General features: G+C 43.9%; 2 protein-coding genes across 4 annotated transcripts; one reads left to right on the top strand and one right to left on the bottom strand.

Annotated features, from left to right (window-relative positions):
* Window positions 1-7,639: 7,639 nt before the first annotated feature.
* On the top strand, window positions 7,640-25,379 carry LOC136486851 (putative disease resistance protein At3g14460). 3 transcript variants are annotated; one of them, XM_066483889.1, is made up of 6 exons: window positions 7,640-8,088; window positions 14,485-15,591; window positions 20,305-20,355; window positions 20,470-23,460; window positions 23,638-23,756; window positions 24,825-25,378. In XM_066483889.1, the coding sequence occupies exons 1-6, from the start codon at window positions 7,768-7,770 to the stop codon at window positions 25,231-25,233; spliced, it is 4,998 nt and encodes a 1,665-aa protein (XP_066339986.1). In that variant the 5' UTR covers window positions 7,640-7,767; the 3' UTR covers window positions 25,234-25,378. The 3 variants fall into 3 exon arrangements, with proteins under 3 accessions (XP_066339986.1, XP_066339985.1, XP_066339987.1); XM_066483890.1 differs by adding an exon at window positions 14,141-14,217 and having other exon boundaries at window positions 8,057-8,088; window positions 20,305-23,460; window positions 24,825-25,379; XM_066483888.1 differs by having other exon boundaries at window positions 20,305-23,460; window positions 24,825-25,379.
* Window positions 25,380-26,123: 744 nt separating this feature from the next.
* LOC136485036 (uncharacterized) lies at window positions 26,124-27,211 on the bottom strand. Its single transcript, XM_066481982.1, has 3 exons — window positions 26,737-27,211; window positions 26,523-26,622; window positions 26,124-26,423 (listed from the first exon to the last, which is right to left on the bottom strand). Exons 1-3 carry the CDS (start codon window positions 27,069-27,071, stop codon window positions 26,400-26,402), a joined length of 459 nt encoding a protein of 152 aa, XP_066338079.1. The 5' UTR covers window positions 27,072-27,211; the 3' UTR covers window positions 26,124-26,399.
* Window positions 27,212-27,904: the final 693 nt, after the last annotated feature.

The raw sequence follows: 27,904 nt of genomic DNA on the forward strand, positions 1-27,904 counted from the left end.
TGGGTAGATCACTTGTGTCTTGGTCATCAAAGAAGCAAAATAGTGTAGCACTTTCAACCGCCGAAGCGGAGTACATTTCGGCCGGTAGTTGTTGTGCTCAATTACTTTGGATGAAAGCTACCTTGAGTGACTTTGGAATTAAATTCAAGTAAGTGCCATTGCTATGTGACAATGAAAGTGCCGTAAAGCTCACCAACAACCTGGTTCAACACTCAAGAACAAAGCATATAGATGTCCGTCATCACTTCATAAGAGATCACCAACAAAAAGGGGACATTTGCATAGAGAGTGTGGGCACCGAAGATCAACTTGCCGACATATTCACCAAGCCACTTGATGAGAAAAGGTTTTGCAAGCTAAGGAATGAATTGAACATACTTGACTTCTCCAATATGTGTTGAGGCACCCCCAATTATATGACATGCCTTTCCTTCAAGCAATCCAAGGTAAAAGTTGATTAGCATGGCATACATTCTTGTTAAGGACTTGTTTAGTGCATCTAGACATATTTCACATTTGAATAGGCTCATTCATGAAAATCAAATGAATTGGATGCTTGTATGGTACCACTATTGCTTGCATGTTTGAAATGATCTAGTGGTAGCATATGACATGTTTGTGGGCTTGTAAACCTAGTGTTTGATTTAGAAAATGAGCTATAAGTGTTTAACTCAACATGGTACAAGATAACCCTTATTTAGATGTGTGAAGAAGCTTGTCCTTGGATTAAACCGAGTTAAATATCGTTTGCAAGTAATCTAGATTGAACCGAATTGGGAAAGTGATCCTCATGTCATATGGTTTCACCCCAACCTATCTATAATTTGAGCTCACCTTTTGTGATAATTGTTGACAAAGGGGGAGAGAAACAAAGATATGAGTGATAGGGGAGAAATAGATAGTGAAAAGATAAGATAACAAAGGGAGAGAAAATATATGACAAAGGAAGGGGATCAATTAAAATTTTGAGCATACAAATAGGGGGAGCAAGCTCATAAACTTGTATGGTGTATTTGAATGAGCATTACATATGTTTGCTTGCATGGCATAAGTTTTAATCTCAAATATCCATGCTTGTGTGGTGTATGCTAGTTGTAAGTTTGAATGTTGAAATGATAAACTAGCATGCATAGACTAAGTAACTAGACTTATGCTCACATTATGAAAACTAGACCCTTACTTTTAATATTGATCTCATGGGGTATTCTAGTTTTTTTGTGTATGTCTAGTTACTAATGGTGCTAAGGATGGTAAAATGGTGCACTCCGAATTGGTATCACGCTTCAAAGGTCCATCTCTTATACCTTAGCATCATTTGGTAGAAATTGACTCCTATATTTCCTATCTAAGCATATGTGCAAGCTTCAATCCAAACTCTTAGCACATATGTAGGGGGAGCAATTGCTACCATTTAGAATTCATGAAACTTGTCCATATCCTTTACACATGGTAAATATGCTTGGGCAAGCAACATGGATTCAAATGAACTTTAATTCATATCTTTGTATAAGGCTTGTCATCAATTACCAAAAGGGGGGAGATTAAAAGCTCTAGTTTGGTTTTGGATAATTGATGAAACCCTAAGTGCTAACCTAGCTTATCAAGATGATTATGAGATAGGTAGCACTACTCCAAGTGATGAAGCAATGGCAAAGATCATGACAATGGTGATGGAATGGTGATGGTCAAATGCTTAAACTTGGAAAAGAAGAAAGAGAAAAACAAAAGGCTCAAGGCAAAGGTATAAGATGTAGGAGCCATTTTGTTTTAGTGATCAAGACACTTACTGAGTGTGATCACATTTAGGATAAATAACCGTACTATTAAGAGGAGTGAAATGCGTATCGAAATGCGGTTGTCAAAGTGCCACTAGATGCTCTAACTCATTGCATATGCATTTAGGATCTAGTGGAATGCTAACACCCTTGAAAACATTTGTGAAAATATGCTAACACATGTGCACAAGGTGATACACTTGGTGGTTGGCACATTGGAGCAAGGGTGAAGAAGTTAGAAGTGAAAACGAGTTGGTCGTGAAGACGCTGGCGTCGGTCAACTGACCGGACGCTGGGTATGAAAGCACCGGACGCTGGCAGCGTGCATCCGGTCGAACTGGTCGGTCGGCACAGTACCTAGGGTATTGCACCGGACACTGGTCTGTGTCCGGTCAAGGTGGACCGGACGCGTCCGGTCAGTTTCGTAGTCGTTGGAATCTGACAAACATCGTTTGAAGCAAGTGATGCGTGGCGTCCATCGGGTGACCGGACGCTGAGTCCAGGGTCCGGTCAGTATGACCAGAGCGTCCGGTCAGAGCGCGTTTTGCCCAGTGAAGAGGTATAATGGCTCTATTTGATTGGAGCTCTATATATAGCCCCATGGCAGGCTCAAGGGTAATTCTTTGCACATTTTCATTGACATAGCAACCTTGTGAGCTTAGCCAAAGCCCTCCCACTCATCTCCATCATTGATCCATCATCATTGAGAGATTGGGAGAGAATCCAAGTGCATTGCTTGAGTGATTGCATCTAGAGGCACTTGGCATTCGTGTTGTGCTGCGGATTTTGCTTGTTTCTCTTGGTGGTTGCCACCACGTAGACAGTTGGAGCAGCGGTGGAGGATTGGCACGAGTTGGTGATTGTTCGTGGCCATCTTCGGTGATTGTAAGGGGAGTTGTACCTTCCCCGGTGGAGCGCCGAAAGGTAACTCTAGTAAATTGCTCATGTCATTGAGTTACCTCACTTGTGGGTCGGTTCTTGTAGGGTCCTATCGTAGGGACGAGGTTTGTGAAACACCTCTTAGCCGTCGAACCACCAAGTGTTGGTCAACACAACGGGGACATAGCGTGTTGCCAAGCACGTGAACCTCGGGAGAAAATCAAGTGTCTCTTGTCTTTGGCATTCTCCCGGTGATTGGCTATACTTTCATCTTGTGATTGGTTCATCCCCTACACGGCGGTATAATCACCCTACTCACTTATTTACATTCTTGCAAACTAGTTGATACAAGCTCTTTAGTGTAATTAGATTTGAGAGCTTGCTTAATTATTTTCATTCATCTAGTTGAGCTCTTTAGAGTAGCAAGTTTGAGAGCTCTTAGTGAGTAGTTACATAGCAAGTTTGTGTGCCTAAGTAATCATTGCAACTAGAATTATTGGATAGGTGGCTTGCAACCCTTGTAGAGCTAGAGCAAGTTTGCATTACGCTATTTGTCATACTAATCAAATTGCTCTAGTTAATTTATAGATTTTTAAATAGGCTATTCACCCCTCCCCCCTCTAGCCATATTAGGACCTTTCAGAGGCTTGAGACCCACACATTCCACCTTCCTTGTGGCGAGATGACCTTGACGTTGCAGGACATGAAGGCTATTTTAGGCCTTTGGTTGGGGGACTTCCAGTGACAGGGATAGTTGACAACGATCACTGGAGGGAGCTGGTGGCTCAGTTTACTGGCTTTCTTCCACCGGACGACGAGGCTTCCAAGAAAAATAAGTGAGAAATTCAAGCCTATTTAATATTTACATCGCTTTCCTACAGCCATCGGGTCTTATTTTCTTTGGTAAATTTCTGGAAAACTTCTGGTGTTTCATCGTCCTAGATCACGGAGCGCTTTGATTACTTGGACCCACAGGCTGAGGAGGCTCAGATCGACAGGTTCACTCGAGTGTGGCTCTGGCACTTTCTTGGTGCTTTCCTCTTTCCAGACGCCTCAGACAACACCATTAGCTGGATCTTCCTTGACATACTACGCCAGCTGTGGGAGAACATAGCGGCGTACAGCTAGGGCAGTGCTGTCCTGGCATGGACGTATCGACAGCTATGCATTGCCTGCCGTCGCACCTCAGGGTATGCGAACCTTGGGGGTTGCTCGTACCTACTCTAGGTTTGGTGTTGGGAACGATGGCCCGTTGGGAGGCCCCTTAATATGGGTTTACCGGTAAGTACTTGGGTTCATTATATTCTTCGATATGGTTACATATGATGAGTTTATTAATGGCTAATTCATTATCGTGTTCAATGCAGCAATGGAACAGGCAGAATACACTCCCTACAGCTCTATTTATCTGGACGGAATCAGAGTTAGTTAGAGGGAATGCGAGGCGCAAGTATAGGGAGTACACGGACGGTCTCGACGTCCTGACACAGCACCAGGTTACGCTCTTTTTACTATCATACTTGTGTCTTGTTTGATCTACACTATATCACAGCCTAACTCAATTACGAAATGTTCAGGTGCATTGGTGTCCTTGGGATGCTCCGGAGTTCCAGAACTATCTCAGTCCTGTCACTAGGGATGAGTCAGAGGAGTATCGCTGCAACGTCCCTCTTATTTTCTTCCACGTGGTTGAGATTCACTTCCCCGTCAGGGTCTGCAGACAGTTTGGAAGAATGACAGGCTGCCTACCACCGCTTTACTCCACCAACCAAGTATTGCACGGGTGCATTATCAATTAATAACAGAGCTACAATCCAGAGGTGTGTGTGGTAGAACTAACATCGTTTTGTTGCAGGTATGACTGCAGGAAGAGGTACAAGACCAAGGATTGGCGCGTGACACATAGCGCGCACATCCACTTGTGGGAGACCAGGGAACGGCAGCAGGTCCATGCGGGTCCTCCACACGACCAGCACACCTTCGACGAGTACCTGCGCTGGCTTCATAGGTCTACGAGGACATATATCAAGCCCCCGTACACGGAGGAGGCGATTGACAAGGACTCGGAGGAAGATATGATCGAAGATGTGTACGACGTTGCCACTAGAGAGGACACACAGCTACAGAGAACCCCGCTACAAAGATACGTGGTAAGATACTTGAATGGTACAATTTGTTATCCATTTGGTATTAATTATGTATACTAAAACTGTTCAACCGCGTTTCTAAACCCAGGCGACACAATTATCGAGGCTGTCCAATGAAGCAGCGTACCGGCTTCACGAGTCTAGAGGGCAGGGGCCAGGCGTTCTCGAGACTTTTGTGGAGGTAAACATAAACTAGTCCGTTCCAAAATTGTTTCTTTAGTGTATATGCGTTTGTGAAATGCGCTAACTTTAACATCTATTTATGTAGAAGGTGAAGAAGAGCTGCAGGAAGCTAGCTCAAAAGTTGAGCTGCATGGACACTCCTTATGAGGAACCACCACTCCCAGCGCGGTCGAGTGGTACATCTTTAGCCTCTTTGAGGACGCCAGCCGGCTCTTCTCAGCCGGTGACAGGTGCCACTTCCGCAGTACGTACACCACCACATTATAGCGCTGGGAAGGACCCTGCAATCGAGGACGACGAGGACGACGATGACGATGACGACGAGTGGGAAGATTGGCCGTAGGACGAGATCGGCATGTCTCAGCTAGGTGGTGCCCCGCTTGGCACCCAAGGAACATCACAGGTACTAACAAAGGTAGTTTCTTTAAATACGTAGGCTACATGAACTAACGATCACAAAGAATTCTAAGTAATCGTGCATATCACATACTTGCAGGGTACGAGCCATACGCACCGGTGACGCGACCACATCGACGTTGGCTACACTCCCAATGTGTTGCCAACAAATCCGAAGAGACAGAGGCGTCCGATGAATCCTTACACTTCTGGGTCTTAGTTTGTTAGGTCCAACTATTATTGGGGTCCGAAACTTACATGCTTATTTGGTTATGTTATGTCGAACTTAAGTCAAACTTATGTGGCAGCTTGTCAACTTATGTTATTTGCTTCATATTCGTTTCAATGCGTCGCGACATCACTACTTGCGAGATTAAGTAGCAACTAGTTCAAAAAACGGCAGTCCCGGGGTATCTCGACACCGGTGGCCGGCGTCTTACGCGAGGGGTCGAGGAAGCCGGGGTCCATGGTCGCGTCGCCGCCGATCCTACAATATGGGGCTAAAAAGCCAAATAAATAAGTTCCCTTAAAAAATATTCGTTTCAATCCGATCTAATTTTTCGTAATCGATTAGTTAACATGGTGGTTAATCGTATTATGAAAGACGGAAAAAATATCAATTGTCTTATCAATTTCTCTATTCAGCCTTGAAAAAATTTAACAAAATATATAAACAAATTCACTTTTCATTTTACGTCAAACAATACTTACAATAACTCCCACCATCGGCGCGACGCGTTCCGATTAAACCGTCCAGATACCGCCGGGTTGGCGGCGGGCGCGGCGGGCAGGCTTGCTGCTCGGGCTGGCATGACTGGCCGCGGGGTTTTATTTGGCCCAGACGCGCCATGACCCCTGGCGCGGCACTGCCGCACCAAGATCGCTGGCGCGGCAGACCCTGCCCCGTCAACGGTCAGCGCTCCTGGTCGCCGCCACGTCAGCCCTGTGCCGCGCCACCATGCATGGCGCGGCACAGGCATTTGGCCGCGCCAGGGCAATAGGCGCGACCAAAAATGTTAGTTTTAAAAAAAAATCAGAGGTGTTAGATTTAAAATTAGTTTTCAAGAAGTGTTAAAATTAAAAAAAAATCTCAATGGATCACCGGAGGTTTGCCACAGCTATGCGATGGAGAGAGAAAGAGAGCACTGAAGCTCTCCGATGCATACACTACATGGAGCACTACAGTTTAGGTGTCGGCCCAATAGTCTATTACAGCCCAAGGATCCAACGGCTAGTTGAGTTGGTTGGGGCTATATATAGCCCCATGTCTGCCCTTTTAGATTTGTTCTAGTTTGAGGAAGCTATATAGTTGAGTTGAGGTTCATCTATTTATGCTCTAGTCACCATATGGGCTTAAGAAAAAATTAGGCAACTAGCAAAAGAGCCGGGATTAGTGCTTAGGATAGTTAGAGGCCACTTTGTGCTTGCTCTAGACCTAATGTTTAGTGAGGTTTGCATGTTTCCAAGCTATTGGTGCTTGCGTGCACCAAGAGTGGTATATACAGGGCTTATAATCTTACAAAATTACACCAACCATATTTTGGTGTGACCGCTAATGTTGTATAGGGATGAGAGGCCCTCGGTGATTCAGCCAAAAGCTCTCCACAGTGAATATGTTGGGAATAGGACGCGAGAGGCCACACGGAAACCCACTTGCACACGCGGAAAACCTGTGAGCTATCCACAGAGTTATCTAATCTAGAACTTAGCCATTACTAGAGGCTCCAACGAGGATTAGGAGAAAACATGAGCTTTCTGATACCTTTGGGATATGTATCATTGAGTGGGAGTTTGTTTTTCTAACTTATTATGCATCTGTATTTACTTGCATTACTTGTTGTGTGCTTTACCTTTCTAGTCTAGTTTTACTAGGTTTGTTAATACGATTGGAATCTAGTGTACAAGACTCTTTGACGTTAGAGATAATAATACTTAGAAAAATCTAGTGCACGTCTAGATACAATTTGTATTGGTTTTTATGTCAGTCACGGTCCCTTCGAAGGGACAATTGCATCAACAAACAGAGCAAGTAGCATTATTTGTGTGCTAAATTCCTCATGGTTTCAAGTCCCTGTCCAGAATCCAGGCAGCTGCGTTTTTTCAAGCATGGAAGTTTCTGGTTTCTGACTAGTGACTAGTGGTCTCCCTCGATCAACATCACAATAGGTGACCTTTTGCTAAGTTGGAGGGAAAAAAAAGATAATATCAACGTGCAGTGAAGCTGGCCATATGTTGATCGATCCAGTCACATAGCTTTTCCAATCTTGTTTCTCCTTCTCACTATTTGCTGTTATAACAGCAAAAGCCCACCCACCTTCAGCCGCGCGCTCACCCAAGGACACCGTTTCCACCCACAATATTGAGAGGTTCAGGCTGCAGCATGAGCCATGGTTGGCGTCGGGGAGATGCTGGCCGGGGCCGTCATAAAGGAAGTTGTCAGCAAGCTGCATGCGCTGCTCCAGGCTTCTGTCCATGGTCCTCTCAAGAGGATTCAGGGCTTCAAGGAAGACCTCGAGGTCATGAACATGACGCTCCAGTCCATCGGGGCGGTCATCGCGGATGCAGAGAAGCGGTCTATCAACGACGAGAGCGCGCGATTGTGGCTGAAACGCCTCAAGGAGGTGGCCTACGAGATCACTGATATGTTTGATGACTTCCAACCCGACAGGCCGCCAGGAAAGCTGCAGAGCACTCAAAAGTGGTACAAGGTATATTCTGGAAAGATGTTCTGGATTCATTTGATTTTTATGTTTTGGCTCGCCACTACATAGTCGAATACTGAAAATGTACTCAAGTAATCTAAGGATCAGTTCGGAAAGATAAATTGACATGTCTACCTACCATTAATATCTATCGCTAACCCAAATGCTTCATTTGCTTTACCTGATAAAGGCTTGTTCGGTTAGCTCCAATCCGATAGGTGTAGAAGGGGATTGGAGAGATTTTATCCCATACAAATCAAAATCTCCCTCAATCCACTCTAATCCCATCGGATAAAAAGTTAACTGAACAAGTCCTAATATATTTAAGAATTTCTAGGGATACCTTATATATTTTAAGGAGGATAGAGTGCACAGCCCAAAATGACCGCGCGCATAGTGATTTTTTTTTTACGGTTGGTGCAGAGAGATCATAGCGCTGAGATGCAAACGGTGAGTAGATTTTTGGCAGTGGGTGTTAAGGAATATAATTAATTAGGGTTTAGCACTGGAGTGGTCCGAGATAGCCCAAACTCACGTGCCATATTTATCACGAGAATGGGCCAGGCCCTATTTGGAACCATTTGTCTATTTAATCTGCTCAGAAATTTTCGGTAAGCTACGGTCTGAAAAATATGCAGTCTAGAGAATTTCGGTATTTGGTGATCCCGATTACTGCCCATAGTTCTCTATATGGAGGACGAAAATGACATCTACGTTCCTGAGGTTGATGACAGCTTATTTGTTGACTGAATATAAGCTAAAATCCTAATTGATTTGAGTTTATTGAATGTATAATGAGCTTGTGCACCCTGAGCATTGTTTGTAAAGATCTTTGAGACTGGTTTGACTAATTTTGAAATTTATTTCTAAAAATCTTATTTTCATATTAAAGGGATTGTGACGCCTAATAAGAGGGGGTGAATTAAGTCACCTAGAAACTAAAGCCCAAAAACCACTTAGAAAAAACTACACAAGTTCTTTATAGATGTGCACTCATTTTTTAAGTGTTGCTATCTCTAATGAAAAAGATTTTTAATCCTATCAACTAACCTAGCAAGCTAGACTAGGAAGATAAGCACACACCAAGGAATACAAAAAGTAAATGCAAAATCATAAATGAGTTAGAGAACTCAAACACCCACGTGACATTATTATTCTTGAGGTATCAGAAAGCTCACACTTAACATAAATCCCCGTTGAAGCCTCTTGCAAGGGCCAAGCTCCATGGTTAGGTAACTCGGCAGGTAGCTCAGTCTTCCCTACACTCAAGTGTGTCTCCACGAAGCTTCTGTCAGACTGCTCCCCGCCATCTTCACTATGGAGAGAGCTTTTGGCCAAACGGCCAAGAGCCACTCGTCCCCATACACCACCGATAGCTACACCACAAACACGGTTGGTGTGATCTCGCAAGATTACAAACCCCATGGTTTACCACTCTTGGTGCGCACAAGCGCTGATAGCAAGGAGGTATGCAAACCTCACTGAACACTTGGCCTAAACCTAGAGCAAGCACTAAACTGACCTTCAACTAGCCTAAGTACTAATCCTAGCTCTTTAGCTAATCACCTAATCTTCTCTTATGGTTAGAGCACAATTGTGTGAGCTTCAACTCAAATATAGCTTCAACAAGCTCTAACACGCTCCAAATGGCCAGGTATTTGGATTGCAAAAGAAGTGAGCACTTGATAGATTCAGTGACCACACTGGACAAATCTGATGTCGTGCCACGTGGACTAGTCATTGCCGATCATTGGAAATTTCATTTCTCCAGTGGATTCTCTTGTGCCCCACTAGACAAATCCAGTGTGTTGTCCAAAGAATTAGGACCTCTCAGGAATGCACCTATACTCTCTGGGCTCTAGTGCATACATCTTTGTACTCTATCTCTGGTGCTAAACTCTGGTCACACTAGAAGTACATTATGCACAGCTTCCAACACTGCCACATGGCCCCACCGAAATTCTATGGTGCAAGTGTTTGAGCATTTCCGTGCTCACAGGAAACTCCAGTGCACTTCTTCATTCTACTCTAAGAGCATTTCTTCATGTCCAATTGTATTTTCTTCATTTCTATGGTGTCTTGAGTTTCTTACTTTTCTCTTAGGGCAATGTCGCTCTTTGATCTTCATTTGAGGTGTTGATTCCTCGATCTTCACCTTATCCCAACTTAAGTCCATTTCTTGCATCCTTAGACTAAGTACAATGTATACTATTGTTATGGTCAGCAACAGCTATAGACGTCGTCAAAGGGGCTAATTAGGCAGGAGAGATTTGGGGGATCAATCTGGAAAGCCTAACTTAGGCGGGCGAGAGTCTAGGAGAGAATTATGCTTGTAATCCCTTTACAATCAATGGTGATGAAGTAAACAAGCAATTACAGACAATCAAATTCTCACCTCCTTTCTCTATTACCTAACCATCAACACAGCCACCCGAAAACCAATAGCCGAATGGTCGATGACCTCCCACAGCCATCCTATCTGGTCACTTCCCCAAGGACATGACAACTTGGTATCAGCTTCCAATGATCCTGCCATGAGTTTCGGCAATGTCGATCAACTCAAGCAGCTCCTGGTAGCCCAGGAGGAGACTCTACGCAAGGAAGCCCAGGAAGAGTTCAAGATGATCACCTTCGGCATCAGCGAGCTCAACTCCATCGTCAAGACATTCCATACGGGATTGACTGATGTCACAGACAAGGTCTCTGACATCTTGGGGCGCCTTACCAAGTTGGGGGGGGGGGGGGCGGGGCAGTCCAGCGCCACCAGCGCGGCAACGTCACCTTCGGTGGCGCTTCCCGTCGGCCCTTCTACGCCACCATTGCCAACATCCTCATCACCTCTCCTAGGGCCAAAGGGATCCTCGGCAGTAAAGGCGTCGTCACCAATGGCAACCTGCTACTGCCCAAGGGACCTTCGCCCAAGACGTGCTTCATCTTGGTGAACAAACCCGACGACGATCGTTTGCGCTGGAAGATGGAGGGACTCGTCCCCCGCTACATCAAGATGGATTTTCCACACTACGACAGTATGGTGATCCCCTGCCATGGCTCGATCATTGTGAGCAATTCTTCACTACTCAGCAGATCGAGGAGCACCACAAGGTATGGCTCGCTCGATTTCATCAGAATGGGGACGCCTACCACTGGTATGCCCACCTGGTGCCCGGCTACGGGACACCATCGTGGTTTGTCTTTCGTGATCTATGCAGCATCGCCCTCGGCGAACTTTGGCACCTACGGCAAACGGGCTTCGTCAACGAGTACTAGGGTCGCTTCCTAGTGCTCCTCAGCTGCAACGATCCATTGACGGACAAGCAGGACTAGCAAATGTTCACCTTGGGCCTCCTCACTAGGTCTAATGCATATGCAATAAATTCATCCACCTAGTGGCACTTAGAAACCAAAATTGAACAATGGAGTTCCCCCATAATAGTATGGCTATCTATTGGACTCAGTGTTTGCCCATGTCTTAACATTGAGAGCAAGGGTTTCGCGTCGAATCCTGGCTAAGGAGGCGTCGGACCGTGTGCTGGCTAGGTCCGACGGCTAACCAAAGTGCAGGGGTGCGACGCAGCGGCATCGTACTATGCCAACTGGTGGCGTCGGACCAAACACAAGCACTGTTCCTTCACGCTAGTGAGAGCGAGGCTTGCGCAGACGCGACATGTGGCAGCGTCGGACTGCTAGCTAGATCCGATGGTTGGCGTCAGACCTTGGTCCGATGGTTCTAACCGTCTCTGGACCTTACTAGACCGCGTCAGACTCACCCTGTGCTGGGTTCTACAATGCGTCCGACGGCTGGGTCCGACGATGCAGGTCAGCGCATGGTAGTGAGCCGTTGGGCACGCAACGGTCAGGCGATTTGAACGGGACACGTGGCACTGCGGCAGTGGCCACCCAGACCGTCGGACCCTGCATCAGACGGTCCAACGGCCCCACGCTGCTGAGTCTAACGGTCACTTATGTAACCTAACGGCTCTATTTCGAGGGGACACCTATTTAAGGTGTTTGGCCGGCTTGAGCTCACTCTCTTGGCCATTTCTATTGAGAATACATCCTAGTGAGCCTAGCCATTCCTCTCTCACTCATCTAGCTTGATTGATTCATCATTTGGTGAGATTGGAGAGCATCTAAGTGCATTGCTTTGAGTGATTATATCTAGAGACACTTAGTGATTGTGTTTCGCTGTGGATTTCGCTTGTTACTCTTGGTGGTTGCCACCACCTAGATGGCTTGGAGCAGTGAGGATCGTCTAGCAGAGGAAGGTGCTTGTCTCCGGCTCTGATCGTGGTGATTGTGAGGGGTTCTTGACATTTCCTCAGCAGAGAGCCAAAAGGTATTCTAGTGAATTGCTCGTAGCTTGCGGATCTCCATCTTGTGTTGGTTGTGCGACACCCGATTATGGGTTAGGCGTGTGATTCATATTAGCGCGTGAACCTCCAAGTGGGTAAATCGCCACAATGAGGACTAGCTTGTCGGCGAGCAAGTGCACCTCGGTGAAAAATCATTGTGTCATCTTGTCTCCGAGGAATTCATTTGGTGTTCATTGTGATTGATTGATCATCTCTTACCATGGCGGTATAACCCTCACTATCCCTCTTGTATTTACATTCTAGCATAGCTAAGCTCTTTAGTGTAACTAGTTTTGAGAGCTAGCTTGTGTTTTGTTAGTTTGGTTAGTGAGACTCTTTAGTTAGTCTTTGAGAGCTCACTAACTTAGAGAGTAGTGACTTAGCCCTTGTGTGAAATAGAGATCATAGCAACTAGAATTGTTGATAGGTGGTTTGCATTTTTAGTAGGCTAGCGCACCACTCGTTTCGCTTCTTAATTGTCTAATCTCTTGGCTTAAGTGTTATTGTAGAAATTTTTATAGGCTATTCACCCCCTCTAGCTATTAGGAACTTTCAATATGTCATGGCCTTGCGTCTAGATACCTTTGGGGTTAGTTGTATGTATATTTATACCATGCATTAGGATGTTCCTTACTCGTATTTATTAGGTGTGCGTACAAGAATTTGAATTAATTATAGGAGACCTGCAATTGACTTTGAGATCTAAATACCGCTTGAAAAAGATACCAACATGAAGTGACTACCACATTGTAGGTGATATTTGGAGGACTATGATTTAGACTTTGGCACACAAAAGAATAAATTAGTACTTGTGTTGTGTTCCTATGCTAATAAATCATGTAGCTTGTTCATGGGTTAGAGTGAAGCATAAGCAACTGACCATAAGAACATATTAATTGTTTAGTTTTAACTATTTTCTATGATAATAGTACTATTGTAGTATATTTAATAGCCAGGATATTGTAATCACCACTGCCATATGTATCTAGGGAGGAATCTAGCCGTCCAAGTCTATGTACTCTATCTATAACACCCGAGAGGTTTAGTGCAAATATCTCACGCATTGTACCCAATATACTACGATGTCATGAGTTTAGGTTTCAATCATGAACCATAAGGTCTCGACACTAGACTATGCCTACTACCACCACCTCTGGAACATCACCATCAATGTCTCTAAAGGATGACATGTGACCGCTTATTATTGATATGTCTGAGTATCCCTTCTACCTCCACTGTTCGTTCAGCTCATCATCATGCCACCAATCATCTGTAGAAAGCTAGTGATTATGTCCACCACAACCTCTGCTGTTTCAGTAAAAAGACCCGTCATCCGCTTGAGCTACTTGTCAATTTCTATTCCAGCCATAGCATCGCTGCAATGCGATGTTGCTATGACTATGGGGAGTTAGCCTTTGACTTTTTCTCTAGTCTGACCATCTACAATGCTCCCAATATGACTATAAGGGATGTTTTAATACCAACTTCACCTATAGTCCGACTATTTGTGATAATACTCCTATTATGATTGTGGGTCATGTTAGAGTATATCTAGCAGTTAGGATGCAGTATATGTCTGTAGGGAGACACGGTGTTGTGCCCCAAGTCTCCATACTCTCTCTCTATATATTATACAAATATCTCACACATTATACAGAATCTATTTTGGCTTTCAAATACAAAACTATCTTAATGAAAAATTGTAGGGTGCTGGTTCTTGTGGGGTCACCATCATCCCCAATTCCCCACCCTCTTCCACAACACACACATGGACCCTAAAATGGTATGGCATATAGTACACTGAAAAACATGTTTCATCATGCATTTTTAAGTATATAATTTATATTTAATGTTTTATATCTCAAATCTCCATGGGCAAAGTCATCTTTGTTTTTGACCAACTTTGGTGTTAAATCTAGATATTCACTGAGGCATGCATATTTGACAAAAATATATTGTACCGTGTCTATACATTTTTGACCCTTGGTTGTGTCTAATGCTTTCACTCCAAAATAGACATCTGGAATTGATGAATTAATTGTTTCAACAGATAATGCTTAGTCCTGACATGGCCAACCGCATGAAGAGGATGAATAAAAAGTTAAATGAAATAAGGAAGCAAAATAAATTTGGGACTGGGTTGATACCTGAACCCAAAACAGAGTACACTGATGGGGAAACAATATCAGGGCCATCAGATGTGATTGTTGGTCGTAGAGTTGAGAAAGAATCTGTCATTAATATACTGCTTAGCTCCAATACATATGCTCAAGAAATTAATAACTGTACCATTATTCATGGGCTTGCTGGTGTTGGCAAGACAGAACTAGCAAAATTGGTGTTCAATGATGAAAGAATCAAGGAGGCATTTCCTCAAAGGGCCTGGGTTTACTTGCGCCAAAATTGTGACGAAAAAGATATTTGCAGACATATAATCTCAGTAATTGAACAAAGACCTTGCGAGCTTGAGATTCTTGAATCCATATACCAGCATCTCAAAAAGGTGCTCACGAGTAGATGTCTCATTGTATTGGATAATCTTTGGAATTCATCCTTGGAGAGATTGCAGGGTATACTAGGCAGGAATGTCTCGATCTTAGTTACTTCACGCAAATCTATTCAGTTGAATACGAGAAAAGCAATAATGTTCCCCTTGGAACCTTTGTCAGACAAACTCAGCTTTGATTTAGCTAAGAAAGTTGCATCCTCATCATATTTCCGTGAAGGTGACATTCCAGATATTGCACTGGATGAAATTGTAGCAAAGTGCAGAGGTGTACCTTTCGCTCTGAAGACTATTGCATCCCGATTGAAACCAGGAACCGAAGAAGAACTATTGAGTTTAATAAAAGATATCTTTCCACCCACATCAGATTATGGACAAGATGCTATTGAGAAAACTGTTCTTGGATCCCTCAGGCTGACATACCACTTAATGACTCCACGACTAAGGCTATGCTTTGCCTACTGTGCAATTTTTGCTAAAGGCTGTGAGATTGATCGTGAAGAATTATGCCACCAATGGATTGCTCTTGGGCTAATTGTAAACCCACGGAAGAATCAGGGTATAATTGAAAACCCAACTAAAAGGCTTGCAGAGGAAACGATTCACGAATTATTGGACATGTCATTTCTTCAAGATTCAGGGCCATCTTCGGTGAGTTATTGTCTTTCACTTACTCAAATTTGTAGCTCTACGTAATAGTTTCATGCTTGCTTCCATAGAGTTGACATAACCATAAGTTAATGGTACCTAGTACTTTACTTCAATTTTTTCATGTACTTCTATATAAAGAGAGACCGACCCATACACGAACTACCCCTCACTATCACTTCATTATCATCAATATACTATTCAGACTATGAATTAAAAAGAGACATTGCTTACTCCATTTGGTAGGCTCTCCTTTGTATTTATTATGATTGAACAGTTAAAATTAGCGTATTTCGTCAGTGCAGAAAATGGTGTTTTCTTGTCTTCATTGTGAATTGCTTTGTGGGTTGATTTCTGGATCAGAGCTCTTTAATATTCTGATTTGAGTTTTTATGTTATTCTGAATACAAACCATGCTCTCTAGTTTAATTATTTGCAACAACTAATTTATGAAATTGGTTTGAGTTTTTGACCAACCCAATTGTATGGAAATATTGTCCACTGCCAATATACAATTTTAGATGATGGAATCGAAATAACACAAGCTCTACCTTCTATATGATGCTTTACCCATAATAACTTGCCACTAGAGATCTAAAGTCATTAGCATAATCTATTGCTAAACATACATCCAAGTCTAGCAAAGACCTCCATTGTAGCATCTCCAAAGCGTGGCATAAGTTCCCAATCATCCATGTTTTGTTAAACCCCCCGAAATCAGTACATTTGAATACTTGCATATATTTTTGTAGGAAACAGCTAGGATGGGTTTTACCTACCCCCTATTGATTATAATTATATATTTGAAGTACTTGTGAATACTTGCATATGTTCCGACAATCATAATTTTTCCATTTTTGATTGAAGAGGATTTAATGGATTTTACCTACACTAGCACTACTAGCTAAGCTACACAAGCTAAGCAAGAGAGCAACTAGTTGCTACACAAGCCAACTAGCTACAAGAGCAACAACACTAGCACAAGTATGAACAAATATCATGAGCTAGTGTTAGGAAATGGCAAACCAACAAGAAAGACTGTTGACACGATGATTTTTATCCCAAGGTTTGGTGGCTTGCCAATCACTTAATCCCCATTGAGGAAAGCCCAAAGTTGACGCTGATCCTCTTGCTAGTAGCAAGCCGCAAGCTCGCACTCACCACCAGAGGTGTGCTCCAACGTGGGCTCTAGCACTTGATCTGACGAACCACTCGGCGCTCTTCGCACCTCACTTCTACTAGAGTGCTCTTCACGATCTCCCACAGGACGAGCACAACAACCCTCACAATACGATATCCTCTAGAGCACCACACAATCTCCGTGCGTGCTACACGAAGTCCACAAGCCTTCAACCCATCTAGGAGGTGGCAACCTCCAAGAGTAATAAGCACCACCATCTTGCAACACGAACACCTAGTGCCACTCAAAAGAAACCTTGCAATGAAATGCATTAGGAAATGCTCTCACTTTCGGATGTAATCTCCACTAAGCACAAGTGAGTTGGAGAGCTAGAACACTCCACAAATGCTGGACACAGAGTCCCTAAGGTGTTCAACCACTAAAATGGTCTGCCACCCCTCTATATGTAAAGGGGGACGCCCAACTCGCTGTTACACCCTCAACAACCACTTCATTGTACCTGGCAGTCCAACTAGCCCTCCTACGATTAGACCGATTGAGCCTAACAGCTAGTTGCCATAAAGCGCAAATGACCACATGCAACTAGGCCTAAGACCCGCACTCCAACCGGCCCACGCCATGGTCACACGCGAGCCAAAAACCACTCCACTAGTAAAGTTTGGCCCAATCTAATGGGCCACCAACAAAACATGTGCTTCTCCTCCTATTGAACTGTAGCCTTTCCCACGCTCTTCAGTCCAATGCCAGTCCAACCATTATCCTCTACGGTTCGACCGCCAGGAGCCACCAAGTGGGCCATGGCTCTGAATAGTACTGTTGTCGACAGAATATCGTCGGCAGCCCTCCGAGGGGTATCCCACGAAGGTAGATTGATCGGCAGAGGAGCGCGAGATCAAGAACAAGAAGGCAACAGAGACACACGAGTTAGACAGGTTCAGGCCGTCAGTATGACATAATACCCTACTCCTGTGGTCTGTTGGTTTGTATTAGCTATCGTATGATATGCCGTGATTTTAGAGGGGGTCCCTGCCCGCCTTATATAGTCCGGGAGGCAGGGTTACAAGCCGGTTAGATCTGAGAGATAACCGGAAAGTAATAACTGATTACAGGAATCTTGGGATCATACATATCCTAACATATCTCGTAGTATCTTCAGGATATCTTCCCGATGTCTTGCGGAAGGCGACGAGCAGAGTCGTGCCCCGCAAGGCTTCTTCTTGTGGGCTGAGCCACCCCTAGGGGCGCAGCCTATGTGGTCTGCCGTGGGTATCCGGGGTCATACACCCCACAACTGTGCACTTCAGTTTGTGTGTAGCGTCCAAGCCTAACACCGGAGCAAGCACTCCTCACTCTGGCCCACTGTCCAACGTCATATGTGGCCGGATAGACCATGAAGTTGACAGAACAGCCCACAAAGCCCATGTGCACAACCACTTTCTTCAATCCTATTATCCAACGCCTTCGACCAAGTCACGAATACAGCGAACATCTCTAAGCACCAAGCTTACATTCGCTATATTATGTTCTTAGTCTTCACGAACATCCTTTGTACCATGCTCCAAACATCAAACCATGTCTTCGGAGAAGACACTTGTTCCCATTCAATTTTTGGCTTACTTAAATGTGAATACTGGTATGAAACACACGCTGGTTACAAACTTGAGTTCATCAATCACTAGAACCCCAAATCACTAAATTGGGGACTAGATGCATTCAAAGGTGTAGTCAAAGCATTTACCTGCGCATGACTGTGCCCCGAACTCTAACTCGTACCCACACCCGTGAAGCCTTGTGGGTAAGATTTCATATACTAGTGCTAAAGACATACTCGAATGATAATAGTGTTATAGGAATTGCCACAATTTCTCAAGCAACATTTCTCAAACAAGAATACTTCATCCCTGCAACATTCCACCAATTGATGATGTCCAGTTTTGTTGTTCTTGCCAACATTTCCTCTTCCAATTAGACATCTAACTCTATGGTCACATAATTAGGTGGGGAAGCAGGTTCAAAAGACAAGTATTTGTCAAATATATGAAAGACAGCTGCATCGCCTTCACTTTGAATAGTATTGCTTGCACGAGCCCCAACACCATCTGTTGCACCAAAGTCCACCCTAGAACCTTGACCAAATCTATCTAGGACCATAGATTTCACTAATCATGGCATAGAAGTAGTGATGCCAATGGGGAAGTAATGCATTCAGCTATACCCATACCTAGGGATGAAGACGAGATGTGTATGTTCCGATCCATTGTTGAAGCCCTATATAGATAGTCTACATATGAATCCAAATATTTAATATCTATATTGTATCCAAATCCGAATACTCAAAATCAGATTTATGATATGTTATGAGATAGATATCAATATTCGACATCATCCTTATTTGGTTCTAAGATCAGAAAAAAAATGAAATACAATGCAGTATATATATGAGATAGAATGCTGGATCACTGATATCCGTCTGTATCTCCCTCAAAAAAAAAAGTCTGTATGGTCACCCAACCCATTCCCCTAAATTATCCTTAATCATCGAACCCAATGGGTATGATGGATAAGATAAACTCAGCCTTTTGCCAAAGCCTCCTCTCTCCCCTGTTCCGCAATGCTCTTTCCCTCTTCTCCCACCGCCGCATCAATGTTGGCCATGGGTCCGTGTCGGCCGCCAAGGAGTCGCAGGAGCGCTCGGTTTACCTCCGCTCCGCGAACTCGCACCGCCGAGGATGACGTGCGGGGATGGGGACCGGAAACACGCCTCCACGCGCCGCCGCCGCCGCCGCTTCGAGCTCCGCCGGCTAACTACCTCGGGAAGGGCGGGGATGCCTGGGTGATGCCCCTGCCACGGCAAAGCACACACATCAACAGCTCTTGCATATTTAAATTGAGGGAAGGTAAGCAAGCTGGAGTCACCACGCACGCAACTTTCTCTCAGCTACAATCCTTGAGAGTCATGGTCGACACCTTCTCAATGCCCCCAATCTTTGAGTATGTCATGAAGGACTTCATTTATGACGTTCAGAAGTATGGGGTTGTGGTACATACGAGAACCTACAGAGTAGAATAACAACAATTGCAAGATTAGTTAATGTACATGTAGTGCAACACACAAAACAAACAGGGAACAAAAAAGGAAATTTTTCATTAATCTCTTTCCTCAAAAGAAAGCCTTTTAGCTTGCAATCCTCAACAATATAGTGTGCATTTACTCCCATCTAGCCTTATCTTCATTGCTTCTCGTGAATCACATATACATTTTAGCATACATGACATATCGGCTCATAGGCCTTTTTTTTACATATACAGCCCAACATTATGTGCTCTTTAGGGATCCGTCAGGCAGTTTATGATTGCATATTGATTGAGTATAAATTCATACTACTTACTTCATCTGTTCTATTGTATTACATGATACATTATAGTAGGCTTTGTGCATCTCAATATGTCGAGCTCGGGAGTGAACTAAAGATATTTGTATCAACTCGATGTAATTATCTTGTTTCAAATAAAAACATGCTTCATAAAAAAATACAAGCCAGTGATTCCATTAAGCTCTTGAGTTACTTTTTCAGGTGACGATAAGGAGTTCTGGAGCTCCAGCCAAACTTAAGATGCATGACTTGGTACACGACCTTGCTAAGTTAGTTTGTGATGATGAATTAGTAATTTTCAATGAGGAGAATATGTCATCTACACGTGATTCACCTCGCTATGCCATGGTTTTTGCTTGTGTGAAGGAGAACTTGCATAAGAATAATCAGCTTGCTGGGTTAAGGGCTCTGCATATTAAAGATTGTCCTACAGTGAAGTTCAAATGGTACAATTCCTCATTCGCCAAACGCCTGCGGGTCCTGGATATTAGTGGGCATCATATTGAGAAGCTTCCTTCCTCTATTGGAAATCTGATGCAGCTGAGGTACCTTAACGCTTCAGGAATACAATTCAAAGAGCTCCCCAAAGCCATCGGCACTCTGTCTAAACTACAGTATCTCAATCTACATGGCAGTAGCATTTCCGGACTACCAGACTCAGTCTCCAAATTGGGTCAGTTGATGCATCTTGACATATCAGACTGTAAGAATCTGCAGGCATTGCCCAGCTCATTTTGCCAACTCAAGTGCCTGTGTTTTTTGTCACTAAAGAACTGCTGTCAACTATGTTCATTACCTGATGATCTTGCCGGACTCAAGGATTTGGAGAAGCTCAATTTGTCAGGCTGCTCCTGTCTTTGCAAGTTACCAGAATCTCTTGGTAAGCTGAAGAAGTTAAAACAATTGGATCTATCAGGCTGTCTGAAACTCACCAAGCTACCAGATTCTTTCGTTAGACTTACTGGTCTCCAATACCTCGACATCTCAAGCTGTTCTGAATTAAACATACCTGTTGATGGTCTTAACAAGCTTGTGGGTTTGAACTACGTAGATATGTCATCTTGTCCGAAACTTGTAGGACTGCCTGAAGAATTTTGTGACCTTGAACATCTCCATACACTGAATCTTTCTGACTGTAGTCAATTGGGAAATTTACCAGAGAGGCTGGGCCAAATGAAAAGCATCAGGTTCATTTTGCTGGATGGTTGTGCAGAATCGGTGAGGAAACCCATTCTGCAACATAGGCTGGGTGCTGGCCTGCAGTCGTTACCTGCATTTGTCATTGAAGCGCAGGTTGGCAGCATCCGAAGCAACATTACCCAGCTGGAGCAGGAGAAGTTCTCTGAGCTGGAACTGTACCGCCTCGAGAATGTGCGAGCAGTTGAGGAGGCCGAAGCACTAAAGATGCCGGCCAGATCTGGATTACGTAGTTTGGGGCTGATGTGGACATTGAATGTTGGCCGATTCGTTGAGGATGAGGCACTGCTTCAGGTGCTTGAGCCACCTGAAGATCTTCAAAAGTTTAGGGTACAGGGTTACATGGGCAAAAGGTTCCCTAAATGGAACGTAGAAATCGGTTCCTTCCGCCGGGGTCAGCTCGACGAACTCGGGTTGATGCATTTTCCAATGTGCAACAGTTTGCCACAGCTCGGGCAGCTTGCAAATCTCAAGAAGCTGCACCTATGCCGGATGCCCAAAATCAGGAGACTAGGCAGAGAATTAGGTGATGACACCGGAGTACTCAAGAACTTGCAAAGTTTCACTTTGGAATACATGGAGAACCTGGAAGAATGGTGCACTACCATGTTAATGGCATCAGCTAGTAGCCAGCACCAGCACAAACCGGAAGGGTTGTTCATGTTCCCCTCGCTTCAGGAGCTTAACATATACCACTGCCCTCGGTTAACAATGATTCCATGTCCTCCAAGAAGCATAGACTGGGAAGTAAGAGCAAGTAGTAGAGCATCGCAACAGCTTCTTGAGAAGGATGAGGCTATGCAGTCATTGGCAGAGTACATGGGTTTGCGGTGTCCCTTTGGCTACACTACCGAATTGCATGTCAATGGCTCCAGCAGCAATGGATGGAAGTTTAATGCTTCCCTCATCACTCTCAGGGATCTGGGGACAAGTGATTGCTGCGGTTTGATTGACACATTGCTAGCCAAAGGCAATAACATGCAGTGTTTAATTAATCTAGAGGTTTCAGGCATTGAAGATACAAGAAGCTTGCTGGAACAAGTTGAGACAGTTGCGCATTACACAAGGTCTAGCCTCGCCAAATCATGGCCAGATTGGTTCCTACAGCAACCTATTGTAAACAGTGGAGCATCACCCCATTTTCTTGTAACAGGTTTTGCAAGCTGTGCACTTGATGGCTGGATTGACAAAGTGACCTCCTTTCTTGGCAACCTCATACGGATCAACATGGAGGACCTGCCTATGTGCGACCGCCTGCCACCACTAGGACAGCTGCCAGGGCTGCAGGAGCTTCGGTTGAAAGGGATGCCTAAGATCACAAGGATAGATGACAGGGACTTGTGCGGCGGGAGTGACCGTTCATCATCATCTGTGTTGTTCTTCCCAAGGTTGACAAAGTTTGTTCTGAATGATATGCCGAACCTTGAGGAGTGGGTCATTACGGTGTCAGGTAGTACAAGTACTGGTCACTGTGGCAGGGACAGGGAGGAGTTCATGTTCCCTAAGCTGGTAAAGCTGACGATTTGGAACTGCCCCCAGTTGAAGCTGAAGCCTGGCCTCCCAAGAGCGGAGGAGTGGGACATAAATAATAGCGATCCGGTAATAGCGTCATCCTATGACAAAAACAGAAACAGTGGAGGTGGCGAGCTTGCTACAATGCTACAAGTGTTGTCATGCAAAGTTCCTCCCAGTAACTGGAAATTGCTTCACCATCTCCCCGGGATACAGAACTTGGCGATCATTAGCTGCCATGGGATGGAAGCTTTACCAGAGAGCATTCAGAGCCTTTCCTCCCTCCAGTCCTTGACGGTAAGTAAATGTCATGGCCTGAAACACCTGCCTGAATGGTTGGGGGACCTGACATGCCTTCACAGCTTGATGGTTGTGAGCTGTCCCCTGGAGTTCTTACCGGGGGGAATGAGGCGCCTCTCTTTCCTTCGGTCCCTCACTTTGAGCTGTTGTGATAGACTGGCAGCATTGCCAGGGTGGATGGGTGATCTCAAGTCACTCGTGAAGATCACAATTGAAGGATGCAAGAGCCTTAAATCCTTGCCTCAGCTTTGTAGTCTGCAAGATCTATTCATTGACTGTAATGATGAACTACATGGGTGGAGTGAATCAGGGGTCAACAAAGCTATGTTTGCGGGAATCAAACGACAGGTATGTTCCATGCATTGCATTGTATCTCCACGAATTTAATGTTCCCGACGACAAACAAGTTTATGATGACTTTTCGCTCACATTATTCTTGTTTTCTAACCAAGGCATGCATAGGTATTATTCATTGGCTATATTCCTCTACTTTGCGTTGAAACAAACAACACATGCTTTTTTTAGGGTTTCTGGCTGGAGAGTCATGGTCAGAGCAACAGCTACATCTTACCAGCAAGATCGTTACACATCGTTCATGGACGCGATGACAGATATTGGAGGATGCATTCTCATCCTCACTCAAGGTTTGATTTTGAGAAATTAATGGCCTGAATAATTTGTAAATTAGGTTATTGTTCAAAATGTTAAGCATGAAGTTTTAAAGAAAGAAAACTTAGCCTGCAAAATGAACAAATACTAGGAAATCAGGATCAGATTTGGCAAGAAGAATTGTTGCGCTATGTAAAAAATGTGGTACCTCTAAAAGTTCATTGCCAGACATCACAGGTATAATGCAATATCAAATCACTAGTGGTGCCACACTTTTCATTTTTACCACCATGCCAAATCTATTTTCTATTTCCAGGGAAGTAACTAGAAAACGTGGCATAGTTCAGAGTGTTGGCACTCCCTCCATCCCAAATGATAAGTCATTTTAATTTTTTTGGAGAGTCAAAGCATCTCAAGTTTGACCAAAATTTATATAATAAAATAATTGCATTTATGATATCAACTAAGTATCATTAGATTCTTCATTAATTATGTTTTCATATTAATACCTATTTAATGTCATAAGTCTTTGTAATTCTCTTTATAATTTTGGTCAAACTTGAGGTGCTTTGACTCTACAAGAAAGTTGGAATGACTTACAATTTGAAATTTGAAATTTGAAGGGGGGGGGGGGGGGGGGGGGGGGGTGTAGTAGTTACTTGCATAATGCAACAATAAATCACTAGTTGCTATATAATGTTTATTACCACTGATAAATGAGCTAACACAAATATAAACCGCAATGAAAATAATGAATCTATCGCAGCAGCTTTAGACAGTTGAAATAGCAGCAGCTCATCATTGAAAATATCTATTCTTTTGTTGCAATAGTAATAACCTGCTTTCGCAATTAAACCAAAGTAATATAGATGGACTCGACACTCATGGAAATAAATTAAATTATTGACATGTCAACAGTCCCCACTCCCCACAATACTATTAATTGATGCAATATCACATATCTATTACAGGAATCTGTCTTCTTAGATTTAATGTTTTTCATAGCAATAGCAACAGTATAAATTGCTTAAAGTGTTTTCTGTACTCTTTCCTGTTATTAGATATAGACGCATGACTTTGCTTGTTTGGTTTGCACATTACAGGTTTGAATCATCGATGGAACTCTTAGAAGTCTGGTGGCTTGACATTGAGGGCAGTCTCCCTCAAGGGGCCCTCCCCACAAATACTAGCTACGATGTATACCTTGTTTACAAGCTGGCAGATGAGCACGATGGCCTCAGATGGGGCGAGTCATGCGTCCTAGTCGATGGTGTACCGACGTTTGGTGCCATTGTTTCCTTTGTGGACCAAGACGCTGTGCGCGTGGATCGCGTGGCTTACCCGGTTACGCGCTCTGAAGGATGGATGGAGCTCAGGCTCGGTGAGTTCAGCCTGCGTGATGATACTAGCACGGTAAAAGTGCACTTGTCTGAGAAAACGAACACCTATGCCAAGAAAGGGCTCATCATTGAAGGCATGGAGATTAGAGCAAATAGCATGCCTATTACCTAGGCACCAATTATTAGTCATATAAACCTGATCTTTTATTTAATAGATACACTGAAAAGAGTGTCTCATATGTGATATCTTTATCAAGGAAACTTTTAATTGCTACTATAAAAGATGGTGAGAATTTGACACAAAACGACCTCTGAAAAATACATGTAACATGTTTGCTATCAATTTTCATTTTTTTGGGGGAGTTTAATATGCCGGAGGTCCATTAACTTATACGAGGGTTTCAGTTAGGTCCATAAACTTGAATTTTTTATTTTTGGGTTCATAAATTTTTAAGTTATCACCACGTCTCTGAATCGCATCGTCAGGAGCTTGGCTAGGCTGTGTGTTTTAGGGGGAACATGGCCAAGTGGATTGATCCAGAGGAGAAACATATGGCCCGTTCGGTATGGATTCCCCTAGATCCGGCTCTTACCGTCACAACTGCTGTAGATCCACTGTTGACGAATCTGTGAGGGAGAGGAAAGAGAGGAAATCAGCGTCAGTGAACAGTATCGCTACAGTGAAACTGCAGTGGGAGGCAGTTGCCAGAATCTCAACCAAAGAGGGGTTAAAGTTTACTAGTGTCATCGAGTGTTATACAGAAGTGTCACGTTGAGTGTTTGGACAGTAATAATAAAATAAATTATATAAGTCCTCAATAATCCACGAAACAAATTTATTAAACCTAATTAATCTGTCATTAGCATATGTTTACTGTATCATCATATTGTCAAATCATGGACTAATTAGGCTTAAAAAATTCATCTTACAAATTAGTCTCAATCTGTGTATTTAGTTTCGTAATTAGTCTATATTTAATATTACATGTATACGATGTGACAGATGCTAAAGTTTAGGAGGGAGAAATAAACACAGCTGAGCAAAGACAATTATTGCAGGAGATCTCTGCACATGATTTATATTAGCCAAGAAACAAAGACAATTATTGCAATGAAAGCTGAGACCACCACCACACTTCAGAATAAGTTACCTATTACAGGTGACACTACTACTACTAGAGAATCACTTCAATAGTTTCTCGAAGGACAGACTCCTGCTGGCTGCGACGCCATACCAGCTAAGCTACTATACTAAAATAGGCTAATGAAATACGAACTCCCTCCCAGCAATCCTCCATTTATTCCGTTCATGACGAGCTCGATTGAAGTCCAATGTTCCTAAAGATCCTTGACGTCGTCATACTGCAAAGAGAGTTGGATTAGTAAGCATCAAGGATTTAATAACACAACACAGAAGGAGATGAATGCAGTGCCAGTTTAATATATATATAATCTACCAACCTCGGCGTGAGAGTGGGACTCGTGGTTCTGCCGCAGATCATCGTTCGGCTCGGATGAGCTCGCTTGAGAGTGGACGGTGTCTACGACGATTCTACCAAACCTGCACTCGATCGATCGAGACGCAAAATCCACAAGACAAAAAATCAGTATGGTGAAGTGGCGCAAGTGAGTGACGCAATTAATTAATATAACGCGAATTCAGTAACATGCATACGGATGGTCGTCGTCGTCGAACTCGATGTGGCCGTCGAAGCCGGCGCGTGCGCCACCGCCGTCGTGGGAGTGGCCACCACTTGCTGCTCTCTTCCTGCCGTTGTCGAAGATGCTGTTCAGGTACGCCGACTCCTCTTCGGTGGCCGGGTGGACCGAGAAGCCGGAGCCGGAGCCGGCGCCTTGCGCCTGGTACTTCTCCGACCAGCTGTCCAGCCACCGCGCCTCCTCGTCGGTGGGGTACTGCACGCTGATCCTGATGTCCGGCTCCTCCGCTGCTGCTAGCAGCAGCAGCAGGAGGGACATGGCGACGAGAGACAGGTGGTGAAGCCGGGCCATCTCGATCGCTGCTGCTGCTGCGAGGACGGGTAGCAGCAGCAGCAGCAGGCTGATGATCAACTCAAGTGTGGAGTGTGGACTGAGCCGTCCGAGCTAGCTGTCTATATATGCGTGGAGTAGAGGAGGGAGATGAGACGATGGTCCAGGAGCTTTGTACGCTGTGTGCCGCCGTCTCATGCTCTTTGTGCCTTTTAAATGCTATTTGTACTTGCCTTATGTTGTATTTCTGTTGTATTTCATATTTTTCATTTTTTTCCCCTCAACTTTTCTGTTGAAAAGGAACAAAGAGATCGGGAGACAGGGACAGCACTGCATGCTGATTTGCTTAATGTAGCCGTTGCGCAGGCTGCGCAGAGAGGAGCGTGATTCTCTGGTGGTTTTCACATGGTTGTACTATACTGGGATTGACTGACCATATCGAATCTTACAGTATATGCACGGAGTATTAAATATAGACGAAAATAAAAACTAATTATACAGTTGGGTTGAAAATCGCGAGACGAATGTTTTAAAACTAATTAGTCCATGATTAGACATAAGTGCTACAGTAACTAACATGCGCTAATGATGGATTAATTAGGCTTAATAAATTCATCTCGCAGTTTCCAGACGAGCTATATAATTAATTTTTTTATTAGTATCCGAAAATCTCTTTCAACATTCTCGAAACATCCGATGTGACATCCAAAACTTTTCATTTCATAAACTAAACACACCTGCAAAGCATTGATACTGAAACCTACGTTTGAAATTCCTGCGTGCTTGTTGCCAGTAAACAACACAGACGTACGTGTCATTTAGTCGGTGTGGGTCAGAAGCAATAATACGTTAGT

This window comes from Miscanthus floridulus, chromosome 10 (assembly GCF_019320115.1).
Source record: "Miscanthus floridulus cultivar M001 chromosome 10, ASM1932011v1, whole genome shotgun sequence".
In the NCBI taxonomy this organism is placed as follows: domain Eukaryota; kingdom Viridiplantae; phylum Streptophyta; class Magnoliopsida; order Poales; family Poaceae; genus Miscanthus; species Miscanthus floridulus.

Bases quoted from the DNA above. Each gene is read 5' to 3' on its own strand.
- LOC136485036 (XM_066481982.1), bottom strand. From the start codon at position 27,071: ATGGCCCGGCTTCACCACCTGTCTCTCGTCGCCATGTCCCTCCTGCTG. The intron at 26,623-26,736 runs GTATGCATGTTA...GATCGAGTGCAG, and splicing joins TTCGACGACGACGACCATCC to GTTTGGTAGAATCGTCGTAG. The intron at 26,424-26,522 runs GTTGGTAGATTA...CTCTCTTTGCAG, and splicing joins AGTCCCACTCTCACGCCGAG to TATGACGACGTCAAGGATCT.
- LOC136486851 (XM_066483888.1), top strand. From the start codon at position 7,768: ATGGTTGGCGTCGGGGAGATGCTGGCCGGGGCCGTCATAAAGGAAGTT. The intron at 8,089-14,484 runs GTATATTCTGGA...TTGTTTCAACAG, and splicing joins GCACTCAAAAGTGGTACAAG to ATAATGCTTAGTCCTGACAT. The intron at 23,757-24,824 runs GTTTGATTTTGA...TGCACATTACAG, and splicing joins CATTCTCATCCTCACTCAAG to GTTTGAATCATCGATGGAAC.